This window comes from Ostrea edulis, chromosome 1 (assembly GCF_947568905.1).
Source record: "Ostrea edulis chromosome 1, xbOstEdul1.1, whole genome shotgun sequence".
Taxonomy (NCBI): domain Eukaryota; kingdom Metazoa; phylum Mollusca; class Bivalvia; order Ostreida; family Ostreidae; genus Ostrea; species Ostrea edulis.
This window is the reverse complement of record NC_079164.1, coordinates 70,291,863-70,318,995: the sequence shown is the minus strand read 5'-3', so window position 1 is coordinate 70,318,995 and position 27,133 is coordinate 70,291,863. Positions and strand designations below refer to the sequence as shown.

At 34.0% G+C, this 27,133-nt stretch overlaps 1 protein-coding gene and 1 long non-coding RNA gene across 7 annotated transcripts; one reads left to right on the top strand and one right to left on the bottom strand.

Annotated features, from left to right (window-relative positions):
• Positions 1–5: 5 nt before the first annotated feature.
• LOC130052760 (uncharacterized) lies at positions 6–15,068 on the top strand. 5 transcript variants are annotated; one of them, XR_008801157.1, is made up of 4 exons: positions 6–2,161; positions 6,295–6,507; positions 11,262–11,332; positions 13,144–15,068. It is a non-coding gene; the product is annotated as an uncharacterized LOC130052760 (long non-coding RNA). The 5 variants fall into 5 exon arrangements; XR_008801148.1 differs by having other exon boundaries at positions 6–2,203; XR_008801149.1 differs by having other exon boundaries at positions 198–332.
• Positions 15,069–19,835: 4,767 nt separating this feature from the next.
• Positions 19,836–22,799, bottom strand: LOC125683427 (glyoxylate reductase/hydroxypyruvate reductase-like). Of its 2 annotated transcripts, XM_048924568.2 has the most exons (3): positions 22,367–22,799; positions 20,974–21,132; positions 19,836–20,636 (listed from the first exon to the last, which is right to left on the bottom strand). In XM_048924568.2, the coding sequence occupies exons 1-3, from the start codon at positions 22,566–22,568 to the stop codon at positions 20,038–20,040; spliced, it is 960 nt and encodes a 319-aa protein (XP_048780525.1). In that variant the 5' UTR covers positions 22,569–22,799; the 3' UTR covers positions 19,836–20,037. The 2 variants fall into 2 exon arrangements, with proteins under 2 accessions (XP_048780525.1, XP_048780530.1); XM_048924573.2 differs by lacking the exon at positions 20,974–21,132 and having other exon boundaries at positions 22,367–22,653.
• Positions 22,800–27,133: the final 4,334 nt, after the last annotated feature.

The following is a 27,133-nucleotide window of genomic DNA, read 5'->3' as shown; positions in this document are numbered from 1 at the left end:
GTGTGTGTGTGTGTGTGTGTGTTCGCGCACTATGCCGACACTTACGACACGTATAAGGTTACACACGAGCAACCTACGACATTTTCAGAACCTACGACACAAAAGTGTGTCGTAGGTTTGGAGACCCCTTGAAATCGGAATTTTTCATCGTGTTTTACCCAGAAAATACAAAATTTTGTATAGTGTGAGTTTCCATGTTACACACGACTTTTGTTACACACAACACCGAGCCATAATGGGGTGCTTACACACTTTGCATCCTTGCCACATTCTCGCGCATGCGCAAATTCAACTTCCTAAGGAAACGAGGTCGAGTGGATGACAATGCAAATGTAAGTGTTTTTGTTTATTTAATTGAATATAAGTAGTCAATTAATGATTTAAAATTGATATTTTTGTTCCCGTCCGTTTAGTTTGAATACATTGGGGTATGTGATGTATCGTTATTCTGCAGTAATGGTGAGAAAAAGTAAGTTGACCTTTGACACGACTAAGATACAATTAGATGCGTGTAAGCTTAAATAGTTCAATGGTTTTCATTTTCTGTATGTTTTTGTGTTTGTTTTATATCATCATGATTATCTTCAGTATTTTGGTTTATCATTGATTTGACAAAATGTTTTACAAATACAGAATCAAGGAATAGTTAGAATTTCCTCTTCAATACAATATCGGTGTACACGTTTTTTTTTAGACATATGAACATCGTTAAAAGCAACAATTCTCTAAATATTAAATGAGAATTGAATTATTATACACAGTATATTTGTCATTCTTTGATGAATATGCGTATCTTAATGTATAACATTGATATATAACAAACTGACGAACAACTGGAATTTCCTCTTTAGAATATTCTATCTTAGCTTGGCAAAATATTTTCAATATTTTCAAAGATATAAACCCCGTTTCAAAGCGACAATATCAAAGAAAATTAAACAAGTACATAGCTCCAAAAAATTGGGTCTTTATTACCACTATTTTTGGATATTATTAACTGGTAACCGGTGGATAGCTCCAGCCTCTTTCCCCTTAATAAGGAAGGTGTGGTCAAGCGCGGTTAAACAAGTTCTTGGGGAAAATATTGTTTACCTTATTTTAAGAAATTGTTTAGATTTCATTTTGTTCCAACATCGACCAGTTGCAAAGATTTTGGGTTAATTTATCTGATGGTTGACTTTACGCCATGGCTATAAACAACTTTATATAATATGTTGATTTATAGGCGTTGAAAGAAATTTCCAAATAAAGGGTGTTGAAATCAAATGGGACAAGGACATTTAAAGTATGTGCGGTTCAAGTGTCTCTCATCAATATGAATAGAATGAAAAATAAAGTAATTTGTCCCAAAATGAAGTCCCCCCCCCCCTTTCTTCTCTCCAACCCCATCCCCATTTGTGCATGCAGCTAGATCCAGTGTTTTCATACCAGACCAAATTCATGTTAAATTATCAATGTTTGTCCTGTTAAGAAGATATACTTTTTAAGTAAATGGAAACTCCAATCTAGTTCACTGAATTTATGAAAAGGCAAGAGCAGATCCGGATTTCTCTCTCTCTCTCTCTCTCTCAGAGTGTTGCCAAATCGGTGTAACTTACATTAAAAAAAATAAAGGGGTTTCGGTCAAGGGCTACCGCTATTTTTAGAGCGACCCTGAACACTAGCGACAGCGATCACCGCAACACCGGCACCAGAACATGTACAGACTGTTCAATCGAGTGGGGAAGATCCCCAGGGCTTTTTGTAAATTTCATATAAAGTTGCAGAAATGACATTTTTTATCTTTGTTTATTTTTTTACTTATTCAATTGTAAGAAATCAGATACTATTTATATGTATTTCTAAAAATAAAATTGAAAAAAAAAATAATAAATCCATTACGAGATTCGAACTGGGTACATGTTATCGTGAGTTTCATAGACATCTCTAACGATTACGTAACAGTGTTTTAATCTTCACACTCTTGTTATTTCACACTCTCAAATAAATGAAGTTATGTAAATCAATTTTGTGTAGCCTATGTTTCAAAATATTATCTGTATTTTGCACCATTTACAAATGTAAAATAGTATTGTTAAAAATTCAGAAGTTTTTGAATTTGTCAGCACTTGGAGATTATTTTTCTCGTGCCGTAGACCGACTGAAGAAGAAAAAAAAAGGGGTCAGATTATTTTCTTAGTGCTGTGTTTAAAGTTATGTATTAGTAAGTATAAAATGAGGATATCATTGTTTATAGACATCAGTCAGTGCTGCATATACATGTATTACCATTGTCTGTCTGTCTGTTTACCAGTATTTACAGGTATCTGAATTTTTAATCAGCTGTTAATCTGTAAATGGATACAAATAGAAAAATGGGAGGGGGGATGCATATAGATAGATATATAGTGTATTTATCATCTATTTATAGAGATAGAGTTTTTTCCTTTTATTTATTTATATATATTTATTGATTAAAATACCTGTGCAGTATAATGAGTATTGCCCATGTCTGTTTTAGGGGTAGTGGTAAAATAGTATGATATACATGTATGTATGATATTTTAATAATATTAACAATGAACCTACATTGTAATATTTTTGCCATAGTGTGTATATGAATTCTAGGTATCAGGACAACTCGCCCCCAAGACAACTCGCCCTCAAGACAACTCACCCCCTCATCGGGACAACTCGCCCCTAAGACAACCCGCCCTCAAGACAACTCGCCCCCTCTCTTGAGATAATTCGCTCCTACATATCATACATGTTTACAATTATTATTTTTGGTCTAAATCCAAGAGGTGTATTACCAAAAATTAATGAATTTCTTATAGATAGTATATACATCACAGACAATAAGACGTGTTCACATTAACACCGAACTTCATGTCTTTTTATGCAAGACGAACGATTTTAGTGGAAATCCAGTGTTTGGGTTCAGTAAATTCATCATCACTTTTATGTACATGTAAAATATATAATTTCAGCGGAAACAAGTTAGCGTTTGGTATAGGGAGAGTATTAGCTTGGTCTACAGCTGACGTTGTATAATTATCAATAATCTTCGTCTGTTGTTAAATCTAATTGTTTCATTTCCCCCAAGCTGTTATAAATTTACTTCAAACGTTATGAGTTACTCATCATCAGAGTTCTTTACACTTTGAAATCGCCGCGTAAAAAGAATCACACTGCGTAAAAAGAATCAGTAAAGCAAAGCCGTTATAAAATTTCTAAAATGGGAATTTTATTTTTCAACGGGTATTAGTTGAGAAATGCATTAAAAGATAATTACATGTATCAGAATATTCATGCTTCACCTTTACACTTATGTATACTATATCGATAAAAGAAACACCCACACCCTCAAAATTTTCTCAGTATTAGAGACATTTAATCAATTACCTGAAGATCAGTAAATATAATTTTCCTTGCCAATTGATTTATGAAAAATATAACTTTTTCTGAAATGCAATAATTAAATATATGTATAATTCTATTAGAATTTACCATTCGTGTTAAAGTATGAAAGAAAAAGACATATCTTTATAATTGTAATTGTAATTAAAAGATTTATATAGCACCCTATCAACATTAGTTCTCTAAAGCGCTTTACAAATGTGAAAGAAAAGATAATATAAAATCGATGTGCACATACATGTGAATAAAATATTCATAGTGTCAGAATTAAAATGCATAAATATTATTATTAATATATAGCGATATGATATGATTACCATAATAACATATGAAACAATTTAAAACAACCCTTAGGAATAATTAAATACATAACAAGGACATAGGCATAATAACAAACAGCAGGGGTGTTTTTTTTTGGGGGGGGGGGGGTGTTTGTTTTTTGTTAACAGCACTGTAAGAGCTGTATGTAAGAGCACTAAGTATATAAAAATAATCACAAATTAAAAGCTAATTTAAAGAGATGCATTCTGAGGTCCACTTTAAAATTAGACAATGAAGTACATTGTCTGAGTTTAAAAGGCAGAGAATTCCAGAGACTCGATGCAGCTTTGTCCAAACGTCGATCCCCATATGTTTTCGTACGTGTCCGAGGTACCTGGAGAAGATGCAGAGATTCGGATCTTAGTGATCGTGTGGGATTGTAAACTGTAAGGATATCCTTTATGTAAACTGGAGATAGGTTGTTGGGAGATTTGAAAGTATGAAGGAAGTATCTTATATTGAATTCTGTACTCAACTGGGAACCAGTGAAGATCTATTAGAACAGGAGTAATATGGTCGGATTTTTTTGAGCGTGTTATTAATCTTGCAGCTGTGTTTTGTGCCCTCTGAAGTTTGCTGGTGTGTTTAGAATGAACACCATAAAGCAATGCATTTCCGTAATCTAATCTGGATGTAACTAGCGAGTTTACTAGAGTGTTACATGCTTCATCATTGATAAATGTTAAAAGTGTAAATAACACACACAAAATAAAAATAAAATGTGATAATATATTTATATATAATATTGGGGGCAGGGTTTGACACTAAGGCACGCCCGACCGACCGAGACTACTAAATGATAGGTCTGGTTGGGTAAAATGTTTATTTACTAGTCCGACTGGTCGTGTTAAAAATAGGAACAAATTTAAGAAACTTTACTTTAAATCATAAAATATTTTATTCATAAAAAAAATAACTGTAAAGAGTTTGCGAGCAATTTAATGAACCACATGATGACATAATCTCTATCTTTAGTTCTAATAAGTCGCGGTCGTAAGTGATGTTCTACGACATCTACACATTGTTAATGTGTGTAAAGTTATGTTTTGGTTAAATAGAATTATTGAATTCACTTTCATTAAAAAAAACCACCAAAACAGTTCATTTGAATTGAATATAAGAAAGTGTTTATTAAACATATGTGCGGGAATGTCTATATAATCAAATATGAAATCTCGTCCTCAATGAAAGCAAAAGATGTCTCAAGAAAGAAAAAAAAAGGAAAACGTTGGGAAGAAACAAAGCAGCTAGGGCTTATGAAATAGAAATTTTAAAAAAAAATATTGAGGTCAATTTATTCTAAATGGATTAAAGAATTTCCGTGCCGGTAAAAATTTAATGAAACTGAAAATAGGGTTGAAAGTAAAAGCATCAAATTGAATGACGAGATTAAAGATTTTTTTGAGACAATTAAATGCATTTTAGTTCAAACTTAACGTTTTTCATTTAAATTAAGTACATGTATTTAGATATGGAGAATCTTATAAAAAAAAATTTCTGGAACGTTGGTCAGGGCTAGTGAATGTAAGGTCAGGTCTAGCAAAAATCATTTTAAGTAGCCCGATTGGTCTAGTGCCCCAAAAAGTTAATGTCAAACCCTGGGGGGGCGAGTGTCTCAAGAGAAGGGGGCGACTTGTCCTGAGAGAGGGCGACTTGTCCTAAGAGGGGGCGAGTTGTCTTGGGGGCGAGTTGTCCAGCATTCGAATTCTATTGGTATCAATTATATAGTAGGCCTAGTAAGAATACTATTCTACTTCTATTCAGTAGAAATAGAGCAACACATACAAGAATATTTAAGCTTACATTTATGTATAGTAGTCTGGTACCACTAAATATATTAAGTTGAGTGTTCATAATATGTTAAAAATTCAGATCATGATGTTTATTTACATGTCAGAGGGCATAAACATGCACCATACTTTTCATGAAGCACCAACACTCTTCATGAAGTATGCTGGCGTAAAGCGCAGCAGTTCAGGGTACCTGTAAAGTGCGAAACGAAACGAAATATACCGAAACGAAACGAAATCCACCGAAACGAAACGAAATATGTCGAAAGGAAACGAAACCCACCGAAACGAAACGAAACCTACCTAAGCGAAATGAAACAAATTGTATAACCAAACTCTTTTAATTATAATAATTAAAAATGGCATCTTAGGCCCCTGTGAAAGTTACCACATATCAATAAAATTCGCCTCCCCTTTGATGTAGGCCTTCGGCTTAACTGATATAATTAAAAGAGATCGGTTATACAATCTGTTTCGTTTCGGTAGATTTCGTTTCGTTTCGGCGGATTTCGTTTCGTTTCGATTTCGTTTCGCACTTTACAGGTGCCCAGCAGTTCATGCCCTTAAATACTTTAAAAAATTAAACTTATTTCTTAAATATGCATACATGTATTTGTACTTTAATAATCCATGTTTAGGAAATATTTCCATGTTATATATGTTAATCATATGTGTCACCATGCAATGTTAGATTGAAAAATAATATAAATACATGTGTATATGCAAGCTAATGTTTCATTAGATTCTTTGCATTTGATTTTAATGTCAAGTTTCTTTTTCATAGTTGACGCAACAGATTATGAGATACAGATGAAACATGCAGGGAACCATGTAAATGATTCTGAAAGTGGCTACCCAGGTGCTGTTTAAGGAAGCTTGTAATAGGAGTGGAAAACCACCCAAAAACTGTGTGTCTCAAAATGCCAGTAGAGACATAGAAAGAAGAGAGGAACTAGCTTGGATATCATTATGAAGAACCTAACCTCCTTGGAGTCAAGTATGTGACAAATTATTCATATAAATAATCATCCATGTCACCATGAGATCGAAATTAACTTTTTAACCACAAGAAATTTTAGGTACTGTATTCTTTTCCTACTAGGCTCCAATTCGAAATTTAACCAGCATTTTTCTATCGATTGCTTTTTTTCAGGAATTTAATAAACTAAGCACCCCTTTTATCAAAATAAATGAGAAGAAAGTGCAATATCAAAAACAAGATTGGAATTTCTTTCCTTTAACATTTTTAAATGAATTATCAGGCAATGTATCATTGGTGGGGGTCATAGGGAACATCTATGCAGCATGTACTCACTATCCAGAGGTCCTCCACCTACAATTTACAGCATTATGTGGCTTGAACCTTAAGACTTAGTGTGTATTTAATTCTCTCTCTCTCTCTCTCTCTCTCTCTCTCTCTCTCTCTCTCTCTCTCTATATATATATATATATATATATATATTTCTATTTACTCAATCCTGTGTGTAATCATGCTTAGCAACTATCCAGTATGTTTCTGTGTAACATATTCTCAGCCATGCGGATGTTTTTCGTTAGATGTCATTTTTTTCCCGACGAGTGAGGGGAAACCATCCCCTTACGAAACAGCCTGTAGAGAAATAAATGTTATGTGATTGAACTCCATCTGATCATCAATTTATATATATATATATATATATATATATATATATAATCCAAATAGAAAGAGTTGATATCACACAGTCAAAATAATTAAATAAAAAAGCAGGAAAATATGCAGTTCCAAAATATATTCAAATCGCTAGTGCTTTCTGGATTTTAACATCCATCCTCAGGTGAATACAAATATTGAATACAAAGTTGTTTATCTTATATTGTTGTATATGTATATCTAAAACATTTGGAGATTTCATCACAGTGGCTCATCACAAATTAACCCTCTCTCTTCTATATTTACATGGGGGGGGGGGGGGGGGGGGGATCTGGTATCCCAATAATCACTCCTTCAAATTTCTATTATGTCTCCTTTATTTTACTGACATAAGATTTTACGACCCCTCTCAATCGATCAGAGAAAGACCATAGTTTGTAAAAATACTTAGAATATCTGTTCGCACCAACAATATATTTGAAGGAACAATGCATTTTCTATCGTTTTTAAAACCACAGGAACTTTTCATCAATCACTCAGAATGGAAGACAGACTTGCATTGGTCAGTTCAAGTTGCTCTTCAGTTAGGATGTGTGAGAGTAGTTTAAGCAAACATCCCCCCATTTAAGAAATTATGTCATTGTGCTTCTGCACAACTAATCATAATCTTACGTTCTAAGTTTTTATAGTATGTACCTGGAATATGTCAATATAATTCCATTTTTCTCATTCATAAGAGATTTACCAGTTATCTAAATATTACGTATGCAACTAATCAGAATGAAATGCTTGACGTGTGCATGTGTAGGTATTCATATTGTAAATCAACAGCAAAAAATCATTTTAATTTAATTACCCTTTAATAAGAAAGTTGTGGTCATTTCAGTACCAAAAAATGAAAGAAAGCAATGCACGTTATGTGCATATGTCAATCTGTAATTCTGTTGATGTCATCCAACAGGTATTTGTATCATGTACATATGATTAGCATAATTAGTTTGAATTTCATGTTTGCATCATATATAAGAAAGCTGTGGAGATTTTGAAATTGTCTAATCAAAATTTAGCACAATTGTGCATGCACATGCTGGCTAGTAATTTTAACCATACCAATTTGTAAGTGCCAAGACATACTAAAATCCTCAACTTCAGAAGAATTTAATGAAAAACATAAACATTATGGTCCTTGAAATATAGAAAAAATATAGAATCTTCAAAAGACAGGATATGCATATACTGAGTGTTGGCATTTTTGTATTACACCAATCTATATAGATACACATACTATCTACTATGCTGTGATATCAACTCATTCACTTTATTCATAAGAAAGTTACAGACATTTTAGTATTAAATCCAATCAAAATGAAATTTTGCATGCATGTGCAGATTGGTCATTTTGAACATGCAGATCAGTTAATAAATATCTTAAAAATATCTTAAAAATAAAAATCTTAAAAATTACAAGTCTTAATTAATAAATGCCTACAATATGAATATTAAACAATCTCAAAGAACAAAAAAAAATTTAGACTGATTCCCAAGTTAGTGTACCAAAATCCAATGCATGCACATTCAGACTAAAATACTATCTTTCTGCACATCCAAATGATATACATGTATGTACAATCATCTTAAAAAGATTGCATATAAAGGATCTCTTGTATAGTTATTGAGAACAGAGTATACCCTAAGTTCTGGGAACATAAATATAAGGAATCACTGTCTAGTTTGTCAGGGTATATGAGGTGATTAACAAATTAACATCAACTGAAAATATGAGAATTCATACATAACAGCTTCACCGTTTATATAGTTTGCATGCATGTATCATGTTCATGCTTTTATGGGATCTTTGTGAATTATGTCAAGGATTTGGATGATTTGAATATATTATAAAAGTGGCAAGAATGAAAATAACATGTTCTGCCATATTTTTGTTTTCGACAGTTTATTTTATTTTTCAATGCGTTGTTTTACACCAGTTTTGTAACGTATGCAATGCAGTGTACACCAGTTTTGGACAAATGAAATTGGCCTTTAGTTTGCTTCATCAATATACAGACTCTATTTCAATTGATTATATATTAATAGTGAGTCTCATGCCAGTATAAGGCAATATACATCTTTCTCACATAATCACTAGTGTGAGACCAACTCAACCCATGTGAGACAGCCATACAAGATTTTTCTGTCTTACACTGCTAAGACATATCTTTGCTTGTGATGTACATATGTATGTCGTATATTTTCTGATTTACATTACACGATAAAGAAAAATAGTTTGTATTGTTTTCTTCAAATTTCAATTTGATATATATTATGTATAGCTTTTTTATGGACAACCTTGGGTTTTGTACTTTACACTTATATTGTAAACCATTTTCAGGTATGCTGAGATCTTCATACTGTGTAATTAATTTTTGCATATATTCAAAGAAGGATTTCAATAATTTTGAATTTTCTCAAAGCTCTTGAATTAAAATACTGAACTGATAAAATGTGAGAAAAATAACACTTTATTATTTGCTCATGTGGGATAGGGAAATTCCACCTCTGGAACAAGATTCACTGCTTAAGACTCAGCAAAGTCTCGTCCTAGACTGCAAATCTTGTCCCCTCGGTGGAATTTCCCTATCTCCCATTCATACGAATGAAGGATTCCATTTATCACACACATGCAATGCACACGTGATATCATGCCAATATACATATGCATTTATCACACATGTAGCAAGTTTCAATGTTAGAACACATCTGATATATGCAGTGAGTTTTATGTCAATATATATTTATCACACACATGCAGTGAGTTTCAGTGCCAGTACACATTTGCACACATGTAATGAGTTTCAGTGCCAGTACGCATTTATCACATGCGTGTAGTGAGTTTAAATGCCAGTACACATCACACACATGTAGTGAGTTTCAATGTCAGTACAGATCAATACACATGTAGTGAGTTTCAATGCCAGTACAGATTTACCACACACATGTAGTGAGTTTCAATGTCAATACAGATTTATCACACACATGTGAGTTTCAATGTCAATACATATTTATCACACACATATATTGAGTTTCAATGTCAACACAGATTTATCACACACATATATTGAGTTTCAATGTTAATACAGATTTATCACACACATGTAGTGAGTTTCAATGTCAATACAGATTTATCACACACATGTAGTGAGTTTCATTGTCAATACAGATTTTTCACACACTTAAACTGTTAAGTGAGTTTCAATGTCAATACAAAGTGATCAATTCTTTTGAGAAGCCTGTAGTAACCAACCATGTTGATATCCAAGAACTTTTTAACATTGTTATCTCTTTCTAAAATATTCAAAGTTTATATTTGGATTTCAAAAATCTTTTGTCTCTCAATCAACACATTGAAATTTGGTTTAAAGCATGTTGAATTTAGTTTCACAATCTTGATATGATTTAATTGTGATGATTTCAAAAATAACATTCCTACTCACCACCCTGCACCTCAGAAATTAAAATGTAACTTAGAAATAATGAATGCATTTAAAAAAAAGAAGATTTAAAAACATTCAATATTTAAAATGATTGGACCAGTATTTCCTAATGTGAAATAATGTTAACGTGTACTGTGTTGTGCGGCGTGAAGACAAAATGTTTGGTAATAAAATAAGGTTATATTTAACAAGGAAAAAGTTTTTGAATAGGTATTGACCATATATTACACAGATAAGTTAAATAGGCAACTTAATAAATTTCAAATGATTAGGTCACTAAAGATCATTTTGGAAAGATCAAGGTCACTCAACATGTACCTTATATAGAAAAGAACCTTTATTTCAAAAGTTATATATCATTGTGCAAGTCATTTGTTACATGAAGTAGTTCAACTTCATTGGTTAGATGCAGTTTGGGGAAGCAATTACTAATATTCTTGTTATTGGATTTCACTCAAATAGAGACATCAACACTTGCCCGAGTCCCCACATACACAGGGTGGAAGTAACTTGTTTATGTGTTTGGAAAACGCGATATGTATATTACATATTTAAAGTTCATTTACATTTTGTTAATAGTAACTTACAGCAGTACAAACATTTTAAAGCTTTATCTCTTCAATGTTGTAGACTATATTCAGAGGGAATGCAGATACTGAGGCCCCCAAGCTCATCTAGGAAGTCGGGAAGAAAAAAGCGAGGTATTTGTATGTCATAATTTGTATTATATTTTGTTATTCCCAAGCAAATGAAGTTTAGGAGGGTATATTAGAATCGCCATGTCTGTCTGTTGGTCTGTCTGTCTGTCGATTTGTCTGTAGGCATAATTTTGGCTGTACTCATTTTAGGAGACTAGCTAATGGAATTTTCTTAAAATGTGTACACTCTCTCAAATCATAAAGACATATAAAAATCTGCACCTAGGGTTTTCATAATGATTGGACAAAGTTTACTTAATTTAGATCATTTTGTTGTTTCTTTGAAATTAGAAAAATTTTGAGCCTTGTTTGCTTTAACTTAAGGGTATGTCCTGACCTTAGCAGAGGGTCATTTGGACAAGATTACAGATATTTTTATGCCCCCTAGATCAAAGATCGGGGGGGGGGGGGGGGGGATATTGTTTTTGTCCTGTCTGTCATTCTGTCTGAAACTTTAACCTTGCTAATAACCTTTGAACAGTAAGAGCTAGAGCTTTGATATTTCACATGAGTATTCCTTATGACAAGACCTTTCCGTGGGTACTAAACCTTTTGACCTTGACATTTGACCTACTTTTTGAGAAAAAATTGACATTGGTCATAATTTCTAAATGGTAAATATTAGAGCTTTCATATTGTACATGAACATTTCTTGTGACAAGATCTTTCTACTGGTACCAAGATATTTGTCCTTTTGACCTTGGCCATCTTCAGAATTGGCCATTATCGGGTGCATTTGTGTTTCACAAACACATCTTGTTTGTCCTTGCCATAAATTGCAAGATGAGATAAACAGGAGAATAATATACTAGGTGCAGAGGTTGCTTGTGTTCAAAGAATGTGCAACAACCAGCATCAGATGATAATCATTTGGACAAGCTAGGTCAAGGTTTCTGGGTGTGCAATGCAAAATTCTTCTCTATAATGTAATTTTATTATGAAATAACTTCAGGAAATTATACAAGATTAATTAAAATATGATCAAAGAAATGTCATGACCCTGAACACAAGTCATTCAGACAAGTTTAGGGGCACAGTTTAGGAGTTTCAGATTATGAAGTCTTAGGAATGTTAATATTCTAAGTTAGAGGTGCATGGAGAAGTCATACTTGACACAGAGGCTGCTTATAGCCAAGAAGTATGTCATAAACCTTATGCCCAGGTTATTTGTAGAGGGTCATGATCACATGACTCAAAAGTCAAATGTTCTTTAGGCTGCACCAATTTAATGCTGGGATTTTGGACAGTCATATTTTTCTGTTACTCTACTCAAAGTTTACTCATGACCAGACTTTTGGACCAATGTCATTTTGGGAAGGTCAGGCTCACTCAGAATATACACCTTATATATAAGGAAAAGTGCCTTATTTCATTAGTTTTTAAACAAGTATGGATCATAAATCGTGCAGATAGGTAATAGGCAAATGGCTTTCAGACAAAGGTCACTCAAGGTCATTTTGTAAAGGTCAACATCACTCAACATATACCTTATATATGATAAAGAAACCTTCATTCCAACAATATATCAACATTTATTGAGCATTGTGTGAATCATTTGTTATTTGAAATAGTTCATTCAGGTGAGATGTATTTTGGGGAGCATACATCAGTTTTATCAATATTCTTATTTTATATTAAATATCTATTGGTAGTTTAATAAAGGTTTAGGATAGAACATTTAAAAAATATATTATTGATTTGAAATCATTTACTTTAAGTTATGGTAATTGATAGAGAAAATGAGTTGGACAATCTTTCAAGAAACTGTTGTACAACTGTTTCAAGTGATATGTACTGTCCATTCTTTATTACAGCCAATGTTCAGTGCCACACTTGGACCACTGCAGAAAAGGCAGCTTTGTAAAGACAATTTGAGACTTTCATCAAACTAGGAAAAACTCTGGCTCAGGTTGACTGTCTAAAATCCATTTGGAAGGAGAAATCGCTGTCCAGTTTAACATGGTGTCGTGGAAAGTTTGCTGTTAAAAAAATTACTTCCTGGCAGAGGTGTTACAAAGAGTTAATCCAATTTTTATGCCCCCTCCATTTGAACGAGAGGGGACGTATATATTGTTTTACATGACTAATTCGGTCTGTAGAGCAAATCTTGTCTGCTCAATATCTAATGACTTCTTTTGCTTGACTGTTTCCAAACTTGGTACAATGATTGCCCCTAGATAGTGAATGAACCATATTAATTTACAGGTCACAGGGTCAAGGGTCAAACTGGACACAGTAAGATATTGTCTGTTCAATATCTTGAGAACGCTTTCCTGACAGACATCAAACTCGGTATACTGGTTTCTTTTAAGAAGTAGGTGGTTTCTTTTAAGAAGTAGATGGTTTCCTTTAAGAAGTATATGTCCCATAATGTCCCATATTCATTTTGAAGTCACAAGGACAAAGGTCAAACTGTACATAATAAAATATTGTCCACTGAATATTTAAAGAACCAACCCTTTACCTGACAGTTACTAAACTTGGTACAGCGGTTGCCCCTAGAGAGTAGATGACCCCTACTGATTTCCAGATCCCAAGGTTGAAGGTAAAATTGGACATAGTAAGATACCGTCCGTTCAATATTTGAGAACCATTCGCTTGACAGACATCAAACTTGGTTCACTAATTTTCCTTAAGAATTAGATACCCCATGGATTTTGAGGTCACAAGGTCAAGGGTCAAACTGGACATGACAAGATATTGTCTGCTCAATATATTGAGGACTCTTTGCTTGACAGATATCAAATCAGGTACACTTGTTCTACCAAAGGAGTAGATGACTCCATTTGATTTTGAAGTCACAAGGTCAATGGTCAAAATGCTACGGACATAGGTATTGTCTACACAATATCTTGAGTTTGCGTTTCTTGACAGACATCAAACTTGGTACACTGACACATCATAAGTGTAGATATCTAGTATTCATTTTAAGGTCAATGGTCAAACTACTCTGGACATCAGATTTTGTCCATTCAGTATCTTGAGAACCCTTGTTTGACAAACATCAAACTTGGTAGTCTGGTGCCGCCTAAAGAATAGATGGCTCCCATTGGTTTTAAACTCTCAAGGTCAAAGGTCAGGACTCAAATAACTGGTTATTTGAAAATATCTGCTCAGTACCTTTAGAGATCACATATAATGGTTGCCTCTGACTAATAGATACATTGTAACTTTTGCTACAGACATTCTAAATGATCATTTTCAATATTGTAATATGGAGGGCATATATGTTTCTTAAATCTTTCTTGTAAATGGTTTTGATACTAGTTTTATATACAAGATGTATTATCAGCATTTGTCATTCATTGTACACCATACATTGGTTCATTCAAAATTGATAAATATATAATCAACAGCAGTACACATGAAATAATTCTCCATCTATATCTTGAATTGAACAAAAAGTTTAATGGTATTCCAAGGCCTTATATTCATGTGCGATTGAAAGACTGAATGAATATACTAAGATAATATAACAGTATTTAACTAAAACTAATTGCAGTTTAACACTAATGTACTTATAATGTAATTGATAGTACCATGCTCTTACTTGTAACTTGTTTTCATTTATATTCAATAGATATTTCAAGTTTGATAGCTAACTCAAATTTCAAATATGAATGAACATTAAGTGTCTGCTGTTTTAAGACTAAAGAGTAGCTTTATTTACATCATATGAGGTTTTTTGAGCTAAATTGATCAGCTTTGTATGCTTATGAAATAAATATGTACACCTATATTTTGCAGTTGGTTGTACTTTGCTTTAAAGAAGTCTTAAAATTGGTGTAGTTTTCATTAGGTTTGGACTTCGCAAGTGACAAATTGGATTAGGAGTATTTTTACTCAGTGTCTTCTCAAATACTAATGAAAAATCAAGACAATTTAATAGAGTCTTATAAATTCAGTATCTCTTGATAGATTGCTGAAAGAGTAGTACGAAAGAAAAATCCTGAACTCTGAACGATCAGATTCATGATGGATGCAGGGACACACAGTATTTTTAAAAGTCCTTGGTACAAGTTCTTCCTGTGACTTGAGCAGTGTCTGTATTCAGATATTAAAAAAAAAGATCTTTAAAGCACTGTAGTACACTGTCATATAACCAGGAATATTTCCTGTATGGTCACCTTTAAATGGCCTTTGGTGTCGTATTTCGACATAAAGGACATTCAGGATACAGACGCCTTTGAATGCAACATTGGTTATATTACAAGTGTGACTGATAAGGAGCGCCAAATTAACAAAAACTCAGATAAAAAGATCAGTTCAATTATTACCCGTAATAATCAATTGACGTGCGCATCAAATCAATCATTGTTCTCATCAATTGATTAGGTGTTCACATCAATTATTGCGCCCATATATTAAATAATGCGCGCTGCCCATCAATTCAATGTATGAGAGCAATAATGGGTTTGCTGCGCGCATTTATTTAACTGATGACTGCAATACTTCAGCGCGGCATGTGATTTTGAGCTCCGTATAATTGATTTAATAATCTCTTTAATTCAATTGAAAATATCTTAATTATTTACAACGATTTTTGTACAAGAAATTAATGAGCACATCAACTCTTATATAGAGAGAAACACTTCAATTAATATAATGAATTCAAGACAGATCTAATTAGATAGTTGTTGTATCTAGAAGAAGTATTGCATGCATCAATTGAATAAATATCAATTCAATTGAAGAGAGCAATAATTAAACTATTACACACAGTAATTGAATTGAAGCGCCAGTAATTGAATTAAAGCTTTTTTTAATTAAATTGTGGAGGGCATCAATTCAATTGTTGATATCAGTAATTCATTTGAAGAGAACAACAATTCAACTATAGCCTAATCAACTCATCAAAGTATTCAATGCTATAAAGAATTCAATCAATGCGCGCAATAATTCAGAATTGTAGATTTTAGTAATTATCTGAACATGTTTCATTGAATTGTTGCAAGCATCAAATGAATTGATGATATCTTCAAATAATTAAACTTATCTTGAATTTAGCTTCTTAGACTGAAAACCTTTTTCAAATCTTTTTAACATTAATTTCTGTTACAGAAGAGTATATTTTAGTTCAACTGACAAAACACTAGACAGCCTCTCTCTCTCTCTCTCTCTCTCTCTCTCTCTCTCTCTCTGATATTTATATAAATTCCCCAAAAAGTTGTTTTTTGAGAAGTGGTTGAAACACTTGAGTTCCCTTTTAATTCCTTCAATCAACCGCCAGACTAAATGTAGTGACTTTCATGTAATATATCAAGTTTATACACTCTGTAGTGAGTTTCCGGTGTGTGTTCACATGTGACATCGTGTCGTAGGTATCAGGTGAAAATTCAATTTTGTTAAAGACGGATTTTCTATATTTTAAGTATCAGAGCAATATAAACAATTTAATCAATGCGCGCTAGAAATTAGAATAGTAGATATTATTAATTATTTGAAGAGATCTTCAATTGAATTGTTGCGCGCATCAAATGAATTGATATTTTCAAATGCTTAAAGATGTCTTGAATTATTTGAGTTTACGTTGATTTGGTGATTCATAGACTGAACACCTTGTTTAGATCTGCTTAATATTAATTACCGGTATTATATAATGAGACTCCCCCCGGAAAATTGGCTATATATAGTAAGCCCCCCTCCCCCGGAGGAGTCTGGCAATATAGTTAGACCCCCCACACCCACACCCACCCCACACTTATCAATAGTGAGCCTCCCTCCTTCGTGATTGGTCTGGATTTCCATCGGAAGACTGGCTATGGTATTTAGTGAGTCACCCCCTTTGAGGGGTGGCTATATCCCCTAGCCCTAGTAGTGAAACTTCCCTACAATACACATACGTGGTTGGTTGCAATTTCATTAATATCTTTGATATATTGATTAAAGGGGTAAATTCTTTTGGCAGTCGTTCAACTACTGAATTGAATGCTCATTGCGCTTATGAAGGATCATTTTTTAATAAGATGCATTTTGCTATATAGCCAAATTTATTTAGGGGTAATACTGATAGTTAGCCAGGTTTCCGGTGGATGTGGTAGGGTTGCTTTATAGCCAGAATTTCGGGGTGGGGGGGGGGGGGGTAAATAGCTTGGGGGAAAAGCTATTCTTGTACTCTGTACAAGGACACAATGCATGAGCAGACGCATACATTTACTGTATATGTACATTTTCAATATCCACTCTTCGTCTTTTCATCAGACCTTATTTTTATTTGATATTATTGTGTAACACAGGACATATTATAAAATCCAACTTATACTGTGACATAGAAAATGTTAAAAACGGATATTGAACCAGTATTCGTGATTCGATGAAAGACTCTATATTGTCGAATGATAAATGAACCTTTTTCACAATTTATGTCGGGGGAAAAAATAGGAGTTTTTCCTTACTTTTATACCAAACACATAAAAAAAATATAGTTTAATCTCAATTTAAAAGGACTTTCATACAATGATAGACGATTAATAAAATGGTAAATAGAAACGTTTTAAATTTTCAACCTAGGACGTAAATATCCATCTGGATCCTCCATTATCCTAAATTCTCTGAAAGTAATTACTAAATGGCTAGGCATAAAGCAGATTTTCCGGAGGATGAACCTACTGAAGGGGGTATACGCTACAACACCAGGTGTATCATCCCATGCCCCACCAGGGCTTAACCATGGACGCACTGAAGGCATAACGCCGGACTATTCAGACCCATTGCCTCTGAGGATTGGTACACGTCCTCCAACCCTTGCATCCACTCCTTGGTAGAACATCAAATACCTTTAATTAATATAACTTATGATCAAATATATAGGTTACAATGTGACACTTCAAACCGAGGCTCTTCTTCGGATATGAAGTCATTGAAATATGAAAATATTCATTGCTAAACACAACCTCATGCACTGGCCGAGAAGCCATATCGTCTGATATAAAAAAAAAAAAACTAGTTCTTTTAAAGGTACCAACTTTCCGGATAATATTTTGTGATAAACTGAAGTAAAACAATGCATAAAAGACTGGGATTTTATTTCAATAAACACATGTAAATTATAGCGAACAGGACTATTCCGTATACCAAAGTAAAGACCCCCCCCCCTTTACTTTAGTATCCGGAATAGTCCTGTTTGCTGTAAAGGGGGATGCTGTAAAATAAAAATTGTTGGGTTTTGTTTTGTTTTTTTTGAAAATGGTTGAAATGCTTGAGTTTCCTGTGCTCTCAATCAATCGCCAGACTAAATGTAGTGACTTTCGGGTAATATATCACGTTTAAACACTCTGTAGTGAGTTTCCCGTGTGTGTTCACATGAGTCATGTGACACCGTGTCGTAGGTATCCGGTGTAAATTCAATATTTTTAGAGACGGCTTTTCTATATTTCAAGTATCAGAACAATATACAGATGTCCCACATTACGTAAAAATGAATTTATATTCTGGTTAGCATAACTAGAACATAGTGTAGTGAGTTTCAGGTGTGAAGTCTTGTGTAGTGAGTTTCGGCATTATGCACGTATGTGTGTGTGTGTGTGTGTGTGTGTGTGTGAAAATTAGACCCGTTAAAGATTTGTAAGTTATCAATAATACCATCTCTCTCTCCCTCTCTCTCTCCACTTGTACCAGGAAGTGTTGAAGTACTACGTTTTATTTATGTGATATACAACAAAATCCGATCCCCTACCAAGCCTGGTCCTTTGTTCGTTAATGACATTTAATTTCATGTATTTTTCTTTAGCCGGAATGCTACTTCTTCCGCGTTCTTTTGGTGGGTTTTTTTTTTTATCGATATAATTGCTTTAAACCTAAGTTGTATTTTTAAAGTGCTCATGATCCACCACATCTAAACCAAGATGAAGTCGGTAGTAAGCAATCACATTCTCAGCAAAACGAAGCGTTAAGCCAACGAAGACAGAAAAACACAGACGTATTCAAATCAATCACCACGCTGGTGGATCTAGAAGAATTACCGAGTTTGTCTTTCCTTTAAAATTCGCGAGAGAGAGAGAGAGAGAGAGAGAGAGAGAGAGAGAGAGAGAGAGAGATTTATAATGTATGAGATTCATTACATGTACAAATCTAAATACATAGACTGATCCTGCATATTATCCAAATACGCTTATGTGTATTGCTAGCAGAAATTCTCAGAGTTCAAATTTTAAACCATCTGAATTCTACGTACCCTCAGACGATTTGGTGTAAACTTTTATTTATTTCAGCAGATTCGGTCACTAATCTTAAAATCATATTTTTGTCCATTGTCGGAAACCCACGGTTGATTACGCTTTGTTCCTCTCTCCATTATTCATGAGAACGAGCGGGTAGGAATAAATGGACCCACGGGTGATGGAGAGAGAAACGAAGCTTAATCAACCGTGGGTTTCCGACGATGATTTTTGTCATAACGTATTAAAAGTCATCAGTTTGTTGACATCATATACATGTCAGACATAGAACAAGCCAGTTGCATCCTATATACCGTATATAAAACATTCTTTAAAGAAGGGATAATTGAGAAAAGATCATCAAACATTTATTACAATTCATATAAAAATAAAACAGTTCATATTAACAAAATACAAGTACACAGGTGACTGAGATAGATTCTAGTTATTTACAAATTGTAGCAATATGCCGTACAGACACTTTTCAAAGTGAAAAAAGCACCGTTGTCGTAAAAAAACAGAATATCGTCACGTGACTTTCAACTTCTTCAATTACCTCTCGCATACCTCCGCACTTTGATTGTCACGTACCCGTAATGTTGCGGCGACACTGCGCGCGATTGACGCTGATGCGGCACTGCGCATGTCCCAAACATGATTGCACTCCCTGAATGGGAAAAAGTAACAGTTGTGCAGCGCGGACAGATTTGTCTTGTATGGATGGATCTGATTGATGTCCCTCACATTAAGTCCCGCGGCATAGATTTTATTCTCTCTCAAAGCACTGTAAAGATCAGAGTAGTTTATCGCCTGTCCTTTCGAGTAACTGTCGAGCAAAATTGCGTCCTTCTTCATTTTCTTGAAAACGTCTTTTTGGAAGAGATGTGTCGCATTCTTCATTGCTTTACAACAAATGCACACAATGTCTGATTCCGAAACAAGTCGTTCAAAGTTCACAGACTCTGTCCTGGGTTCGGGATTTTCTGTGGGATGGAGATCACTGTACAGCAATTTCCCGACACCCATCTCTAAAAAGCGTTCAGCCACGGTTTTTCCAACAGAACCGTACCCGATGATGCCCACGATCTTGCCCGCCAGAGGTGACTTGTCCTGGTCAACGTTGAAGTTACAGTCAATTACACCAACTTGTTCTGTTTTTAAAAAAGATAGAAAAATTATCAAGGCAAACGTACAGCCTGGGATGTTTAATGGCGTTAACGGTGTTGTTAATGGCAGTGTTTATGGGTTTTTTTTATACTAAACATGTGTACTAGAGAGTATGTAATATCGAAGCCAATTCTCATACTGTTTTCTATAATATGACTGTGTAAATATGCAACCACATGTTTGTCAAAAATAACATTAGTTGTAGTATATCGTTGAGTAATTGTTGTTACTGAACATTAACGGAAGGTCAGATACATGCATGTATATATGATGTTTGAATTTTGCCAAGTGCGAGTGCAGAACTGGGCGTTTGGATCATACCTCCCATGGTTTGAATGAGAAGAGCCATGGTTAGGTTAGCCACAGTGTCTTTGGAAATTTTTGGCAAGGTCACTACTTCTATTCTCCGTCTCCGACACTCGCCCACATCGATGTGGTGAGTGTCTTCACTCATGGTGGCCACCACACGTAAAAAAGACCCTGCAAAATTTGACAGAAACGTTTACACTGCATGTAAGTCTGTTAGTGCAAAGTTTCTTAGAATAATCAAGTTTGACATATAACAATATGACTGTTGTGTATGTTTACGTCACGACCAAAAGGCTAATTTCTTATCGTGAAACTATTCTAGGTAAGCAACGCGTGAAGTTGCGGAGGCATATTGTCTTTAGGTTCGAATCTGTTCTCTGGGTCAACGCGCTATAAAACAGTTAACAGGGTCAATGACCGAGGGGTCGGTGGCTTTTGAGATCTATTTATCTATATTAATGTGTTCCAGCTGCTCCAAAGAAATTTCGTTTTAATCAGATTGCAATGACTTGGGTCAAAGTCCCTACGGTTGTTTGTTAAATGAAATTCTGAAAGATAAAATATCAATAACTAGACAATGGATTTAGTTGTTAACTCCGGGACAAAAAATATCGATTGCACAATTTTACAAAGTTACGTGTTTCCTCTCATATATGATTTATCGGTGTAACTTTTTAAAAGTACGTTTTGAATTTAATTGACAATTAATTGGAACAGTTTGACTGTTCCCTCAATACATAAGCTGTTTACCATTGATAAGTTTAGAAGATTGCTGGACAAAAACACCACCTGATTAGTTAAAGATTTAATTAATCACGAGGTCTACGTGATCTGACTTCTGTTTACTTATCGACCCAAGTAGTGAAGACACCCATGGACTGCTATTCTTCGAGGTCCAAAGTCCAAACCCAGCATGTCATTAAGTTGTTTACAAGATTTTTGTTCTTTTTTCAGCATGGAATATGGGACAAGGACGTTTGATTTTCGTTAAGTGCAAAAACATCTTCGTTGCAAAATACTTTAATGTATTTTCCTCTCGTCTTTTGTCTGTCATTTTATGAAAGTTAAATTAATTAGTATACGGAAAATTTATTTGAATATAAACAATGGGTCACGATAAAGAACGAGTTGAATAACACGAATAAACATAGATAATTATGATACTAATGTAGTCCTAAAAATAATGTTTACAAAATGCATTCATTCATTTTCAAATTATGCCTGAAATACCTCGACATTGTACATGTTAGGCCCTAGAGGTATTTTTAAAATATCGACCTGACATCGGATTAGTTTACATTTTAACAGTTTAAACGGCATGGTACACCATGTGACTGTGTGAATTGTATATTATTTAATCCCTACAGGACAAAAAATAAAAATGTTTGTAATTAAGAGTACTTACCAGCGCTGTCTATTACATCCTTGTCAATTATATCAGAGCTCGTACAGAGCAGGGCATCTACGCCCCGTACCGCGATTAACAGTTCTCCCCTAGGGACGGGGTCCGAACTCTCCCATATCGAGATATCTGCCACCTGGAGTAGGGTGTCCAAACATGTCTGTGGAACGTCTGATGTCACGTAAATTTTAGACCGCGGCTTCATCCTGCTTCGTGAAGTGTTCTGTCGTCAGCTGGAAATCGTGTTGTTTATTTATGTTTAGCTTCCGCGTGACGTCACGCTTACTAACCAGTGTATATCGCGCGACGCAGCGTGCAGACATATATATATTTAAACTTGAAACACGTGGATTAGTTGTAGTGAATAGCTGATTAACACTGAAGATTATTCGTTACATACCGTACTGTGGGTGACGCAATGCCCTCACAGCGGGATGATGCAATCCAGTGACAACAGAAAACATACAATAAATATAATATATACATATGATATTGAAGTAGAGGAAGGAGGCTGGTACTATATGATGTATAAAATATATTTTTCACCAAGTTTGTCACGATTTTATCCCGTGACCTTCCCTTGGCATTATCCCTTGTTTGCAATTATTCTGTTCTCCATGTAAAAAAAAATATGTGAATCCGGATGAGGAAACTTTATATTAGCATATATGTTACAAGGACATTACGCCAGAATATTTTAACAAATTTGAATGCTGATACAGAAGCAGATAGCCAATGTTAACAATAATTTACATATCATTATGGGGGGGAAAAAGCATCTGAAAACTTTTGAGAATGCTAAAATGCACTTATAATCCAGTTGAGCGGTGACCTTCACATTAGTGAATTTTGAGAAAAAAGGAACTTTTCCACAAGAGTTGTTACCCAACCTTTCTGCGAAACTGGCAGAATTTATGCTATTCACAACGACTTATTGGACTGCATTGCTTAGCAATATTTTTTAGAAGAAAAGTATGATTTTTAAAAAAGTTAACACTCGATGATTCAATCACGTTCATTTGTGAAAACATTCAAAATAATATCATAGTTAGGCCTAAACATTGATCTACACCACCATTGATTCATAAATGACCTATCTTGCACTTATTTTAATTATATTTTTATAGAATCAAATGAACACATCTCTACAAAGGATATAGTTTTAATGATTATATAATTTTTGCTTCCTGGATAAAGCATATAAATAGATCGTTATTGCATATAGATAAGAACTATGGATGAATAGTTTTTACTTCTACTTCAGTCGGTATAATGGTTTTTTTTAAATGTTCTTTTCTAATACAAAAAAGAAGGAAAGTATCGATCTGACAGACACATTTGATTGCATTATATAAATAAAAACTTTTTAATGCAAGTCCATTTTGAGAAATAGCTGAATGTCTGAATGAGTAATTTTCACGTAGCATATGTACATATATATGTACATTTTGTTCTTTTATGATGATTTTCCAGACTGGAAGTTGATCAATCCGCGTGTTCATATTTTTTGGGGGTGGGGGGGGGGAGGATGAAAAGAATCCCTAAATAGTAAAAAGAAAACGTTTATGCTTCAGTTTTTATGATCGGTGGCTTAAAATAAGATATTTATCACGAAAAATTAATAGATCTAGGTATGCAAAAAGAGTACTTTTTTGCAGTTTGCTAGACAACAGGGATTGTACCTATCTTATTTCATTGTCCTTTTAGGGGTTAAATTCACTTTGATTAAACATGGATGGAATCATTGAAATTTTCGATTTCACGAAAAACCTAGGGAATTAGTCTTGGTCTCAAAAAGTAAATGTTATTTGCAAAGTCTGCTGAAACCATACGACGAACTACGAAAAATTAAATTTGGACTGTATAAAAGTGCAGGGTCTACACATTCCTCAAGACTATACCGATATATTATCAATCTGTCGTTTACTTGTGTAGGGAAAATAATATCGAGCTTAAACTTAACTATTTCATGAAATAGTAAAACAACAAACACTAGGTTTTGAATGGAAATCGTCACATCAAATACATTGGTGTATATTTTATATTCAGAGGAGAATACATGTATAAAAGCACATTGAATTCAGCCAATGATAATACGTGAATGCGATTTAAACGAAGGACTTTCCACCACGGGCTCTTGACATTTTAAATATATATAATAAAGTTAATAGTTTGTTTACAGGAAGACACGTATTTTATTAAATGTTTTATATATAAAACATAGAGTACCTGTGCATTCCACACACGCAATATAGAGATATTATATTAGTAACAAAATACGCAATCAACTACAAACTTGTGCATGTATTCGTAAGACATTTTAATTCTGCTGAATCATACAGATTAACTACCACTTTCAAGTACATATATGTCATTTTGAAACTAATAGGTACATCATTCGATTTAGAGAAATTGTTTGATTTTGAACAAAAGCCAGTCTCGTGCCAGACCTTTTGTAACAGGCTTGAGGGTGCACGATAACCAAGGATGTAAACTGCATATATCACGAAATTTTGAAATTTAGATCCTTCTAGAGTATACATATATACATATACATGTATTTAGATCAGCCTGTCTGAAAGTACTGGAGAAATTTAATCTACCTACGTTTTACGTCACTCGTGTGCTTAGGATTTATCGAAATGTGAATTTAAAGAAGGCATCGAGGTAACTTGGTTAGTGGAGAATTAGCGCTCAGTATTAGAAGTGAAAGTTGTGGGTCGGACGGAACAATAAGCATTATGAAGATTAAGCTCCCTTGAGACAGCAGGTTCACTGCGAATGCCTCAATGTGTCACGCATTTGGGTAACAATTTGTGACTCTTCTCTTTTAAAAGCTGGACACCTCCTTATATGAGTGAAAGATAATCGAAAAGACATTGAACGGGTTAGAATAGGTCCCCAGTACCCCTTGCTTGTTGTAAGAGGCGACTAAATGGGGAGATCCTTTCAAAAACCGAGGCCCAGTGTCATATCAGGTATGGCACAATCAAGATTCCTCCCTGCTCAAAAGCCATAAGCACCGAGCATAGGCCTAAAGGAGTAGGCCCACGAAGGGTCAAAATTGGTCCTGTCACAGAAATATAACGAAGTTGATGAAATGTAATGTTAAAGTATCATAATTTAAATATCAGATGGGATTATTCCAAAAACTTTTGTAGATATGGCATTACGGTGGGTCAAATGCAATTTTATGAGAAAAATAACAAGAGAGCTCCTTCATGGTTTGTTTTTCACGTAGATCAAAAATTGCTTTCATTATATATACACGTAATTGTTTCTTATGAAATGAATTACAAATAATTGTTATGTTATCTTGATAAATAATGTCATGGCCAGTCGTGTCAAATTTACATCAATCTAAACGTTACAAAAGCAGCCTGCAAACAAACACCAATGTGTCTTAGAAAAGATAATGCTGACCGCAGTTTTTGTTCCTTTATTGGGGTGGTTGGGTTGTAATGCATATCAAATTCATATGATGGTTTGTTTCGATCTGGGATGTTTGACTAAAAAAATTGAAATTCCCCTCCTATATGCCCATCTTCATAAATGTACACCAGATATCTACGTACATTTCTTTATATAGCTTTGCACAAATTTCTAGATGTACAATGAAGTTAATTATCAACGTCGTATTACATGTAGATCTAAATGTCAAAAGACGAAAACGTAAAATTTTATAACCCCATATCATGTGTACAACGACAAGGAATAGGTCTTCATCAATTTTTTTTTTCAAATGAAGACGAATGGACGTTTTCTTACTGATTCTAAAGTGAAATTGCATTTATCTGAATCAAATCATTTGACTATCTCTCTCTTTCTCTCTCTCATTGTTTATATATATACTAACAGCCTCTGGATATTTATTTGAAGAAATTTAAAACAAAACGATAATCTAAGACTTAATAATCTATTAGACGCAACAAAAATGATATTGATCACCACGTGCACATTGTGATTGAATGACTGCATAAAAATTTTGCTGTGGGTGTCGTCAAACTATTCTAAATATCAGCTTTATATAATTTAATGCGCTTTTGCAACTGTGACGTCATGCCGTCAACACGGTTCAACCAGGGTCATATCTGAAATGATATTCGAGATTTAGTCTGATCCCCGCCCCCGCCACTCCTTGGAGTGGCGGGGGCGGGGACCAGACTATTCGAGATTTAACATAACAGAAATGAATATACTGAGTGACGGAGCGTGTGAACAGTTTGTCGTCACCATTTCATTCTTCATTTGAATAGTCTCATACATCATTTAATTTTACATGTTTACACGCCTTTTCATTGGTTGAAAAATCATTGGAATATCGTATTCCAACGAAAAGAAAAAAATAAATGGCCGGAACTACTTCCTATTGGAATGTTGGGGATTCCTCTGGATGCTTCTTATTTATATATAGACTAGGGAATCCTGAAAAGAAAAACTTAACAATTCTATTGATCTATATAAATTTATTAAACAAAAACAAACATCAATAATTGAATTAATGCGTGCTACAATTCAATTGAAGAGAGCAATAATTGATATAATGCGCGCATTAAATCAATTGATGAGAGCAATAATTGAATTGAAGCGCGCATTAATTCATTTGATGAGAGCAATAATTGATTTAATGCGCGCAATAAATAATTTGATGATCTCTTTAATTCAATTGAAGATATCTTTAATTATTTACAATGCTTTTGTATAAGGAATTAATGCGCGCATCAATTATTTTAAAGAGAGCAACGATTCAATTAAAGATATCATTAATTC